The sequence below is a fragment of the Eimeria mitis genome, genomic scaffold (assembly GCF_000499745.2).
Source record: "Eimeria mitis Houghton genomic scaffold, Emh_scaff7091, whole genome shotgun sequence".
Taxonomy (NCBI): Eukaryota; Apicomplexa; class Conoidasida; order Eucoccidiorida; family Eimeriidae; genus Eimeria; species Eimeria mitis.
Genome location: NW_024015920.1, coordinates 1 through 2,499, shown reverse-complemented (window position 1 = coordinate 2,499; position 2,499 = coordinate 1). Strand labels below are relative to the sequence as shown.

General features: G+C 50.8%; 1 protein-coding gene across 1 annotated transcript; it reads right to left on the bottom strand.

The window, feature by feature from the left end:
• Nucleotides 1–290: 290 nt before the first annotated feature.
• On the bottom strand, nt 291–2,227 carry EMH_0090290 (uncharacterized protein; the record flags this gene model as incomplete). Its single annotated transcript, XM_038022989.1, has 7 exons — nt 291–458; nt 633–708; nt 812–864; nt 1,357–1,552; nt 1,773–1,862; nt 1,961–2,099; nt 2,215–2,227. 7 exons carry the CDS (start codon nt 2,225–2,227, stop codon nt 291–293), a joined length of 735 nt encoding a protein of 244 aa, XP_037878843.1.
• Nucleotides 2,228–2,499: the final 272 nt, after the last annotated feature.

Sequence of the window (2,499 nt, the reverse complement as noted above, 5' to 3'; positions counted from 1 at the left end):
TACGTCCTCGGAGGTTTGAGAAACAGAGAGAGCAGCGCTCAGGGAGACTGCAGCTTGCAGTCCCGAGATGCATTCTCGCCAGTCACGTCCAAGATATGATAACCTGCAGAAAGTGCACAACGAATACAACCCGGAACCATCCGTGCTTCAGTTATCCACATACAGCATTGACGAAAATTTGACTGCTAGTGCAAAAGCGGGAGGCTACCAATGTGTACGAAACTCATACTTGTTGCACTGCTGGAATGGATACGGTAGCAGCGCAGATGGCTTTTTCAATAAGCGTCGGCTCACCAGGCCTGTGCAACGGTCACATCCAGAGTTGCTGGATGATGGCCTCCCCAGTGGTATTCCAGTAAACGCTGGATCCGGTAGGCAGTAGCTGCAAGCTGGGAGCTAGGAGGGGGCTTCTCCGAGCCATGGGTTGCTGCCAAAAGAAGCAAAAGACGGGCCGGCACCTGAAGCCAAGACGAAGCACGTCGTTCCCATCTACATCAACCCAAGAGGCTAACGTGTCACGAAAGTATGTTTAAGTTAGAAGGACCTATGCGCANTGAAGAACGTTACTCATTGTATGCACAATATGAAGCGTTGCAGATTGAAAACGGATGAGCGGTGGAGAGAATGCCTACAGATGCTGCATGGGCTTCCGGGTACTGCAGGATACAGCGTTGAGCCAACAAGTGGCCAACGTCCCAAGCTTCATATCTGCATGCGCACAGAATCCGAGATGCATGAACACATGTTAGTCCTAAAAGTCTTCTAGATGAGCAGTGTGGGAATATTTTTCGGCGAAGGGTTGACGTTGTACCTTAGAGCAACGCCTATGAGCTCCACAGTGGCCTCCTCCGCATCCCATGATTCCTGTTGTCAGTGCACGAACGCACGAATTCACGAGGTTGGCCCAGTGGGACGAGACGTGCCAACGTCTCCCCTCAAAGAGACTAAGAACACGAGAAGCTGGGAAGTGGGCAATTGAATGCTTGCCTGTGCAATCAGCAAAGGATGTCCCTGGGTGGTGCTGTACATCGAAGCAACAGTGGAAGCGCTCAGTCCCTTCCTAATTTCTGTACGCGTGTGCCACAAGGGGCTACTGCACTGGAATACTACATGGCCGATTAGCCGTGACACGACTGTTTGAGCTGGAGAAGGGCTTTGGATGAGAGTTGAGCATGAAGGGTTAGCTAGTGGCAGCCTCGCTGGATCTCGAACAACAGATAGGAGTGGGAGAGAACCAGGCACTGTGACCGAGCGCGATAGCTTTGGCATCCAACTCTGCAGGCATCAACCCANGTCGCTGGCTGCCTTGGCTTTTCAGAGCCTTAATGAACAAAAATGCAGGCACACATTACTCACCCTAATGTGGGAAGGCATGAGGGGAAATGGCTTGTCCAGCATCCTCCCAAAAGTGGCCGCGCAAGCGAAGAAGCTGATGCCGCAGTGGTGCTGAAGCGACAGAACCACAGAAATCCTCAGCGTGATAAACACGTTACGTTCAGTGGAAACACTGAAAATCAGGTAACCCTTGTTGGCCCCCAAATTCTGGACGTACCTGCAGTGATATGTATAGGGCTGGTAGGTAAATTCTTTGTCTCTGCACCATCGACGCCTCAACATCAAATAGCTCAGAACACCTGATACAGAAGAGCACCGCTGCAGCATGATGCCACAACTACTGAGACTTAAACACATTCCGATGTCTGTGTAACTACAAGCCGCACACGGTAAATATTCCAAAACTGGAGGGCCCTGAGCAAAGGAACATGCTATACCTGCGGCTTAGAAAGTCTCTCCAGAATTCATGAGACTCCAAACAGGAACCGAGGGCCACGTTGAACAAGTTCAGAGCAACGAGGTCCGTCCTGAAGTACCCAGTGAGACGGGAACAACAACGGAATCCGTGGTTTGGTAGTGTGAACCTATCAGAAATTTGAGAAGCTCTCCAGGATCTAAGNTTTACCAAAAAAAGACGCGAAATTTGTGCCTTGTCAAGTCTAACAAGTAGGGCGAGTCATCCAGCAAACGAGCGGCAACGGAAAGTGGGAGCTGCAAAAACTTCTCCCTGAGCAAAGACTCCTTGCTGTACCGTACCCCTATGTCTGCAGAGGACTCAAATACAGTGCAGAGTAGATAGCATCTCACTGAAAAAAGGGGTGCGAGCTAAGCCACATGCACTCAGGCCAGCCAACCAGTTTAAGCTGAACAGGAGCTCACCTTGCCCTCTCATCAAATCTCCAAAGTAGGAGGAGTCGTCACTGCTGGCTACACTCTCTCCATCATCGTTAGTAGCTTCCTGCAGCACAGGTGCATTCGCGTTGCAGTGGCAAAACTGCTACCAGCAGGTGGACTATCTGTGTCTATAGATATAGGCTCCATCATTATGGACGAAAGAGTCCGTGTGCGCTGGACCCAGGTGGAGAGATGTACCTTAAATGAGTCTGCTTCGCGGCCTCCATTTCGCAGCAGAGAGCCTATCGACTCTGCATTAACAAAGCCAGA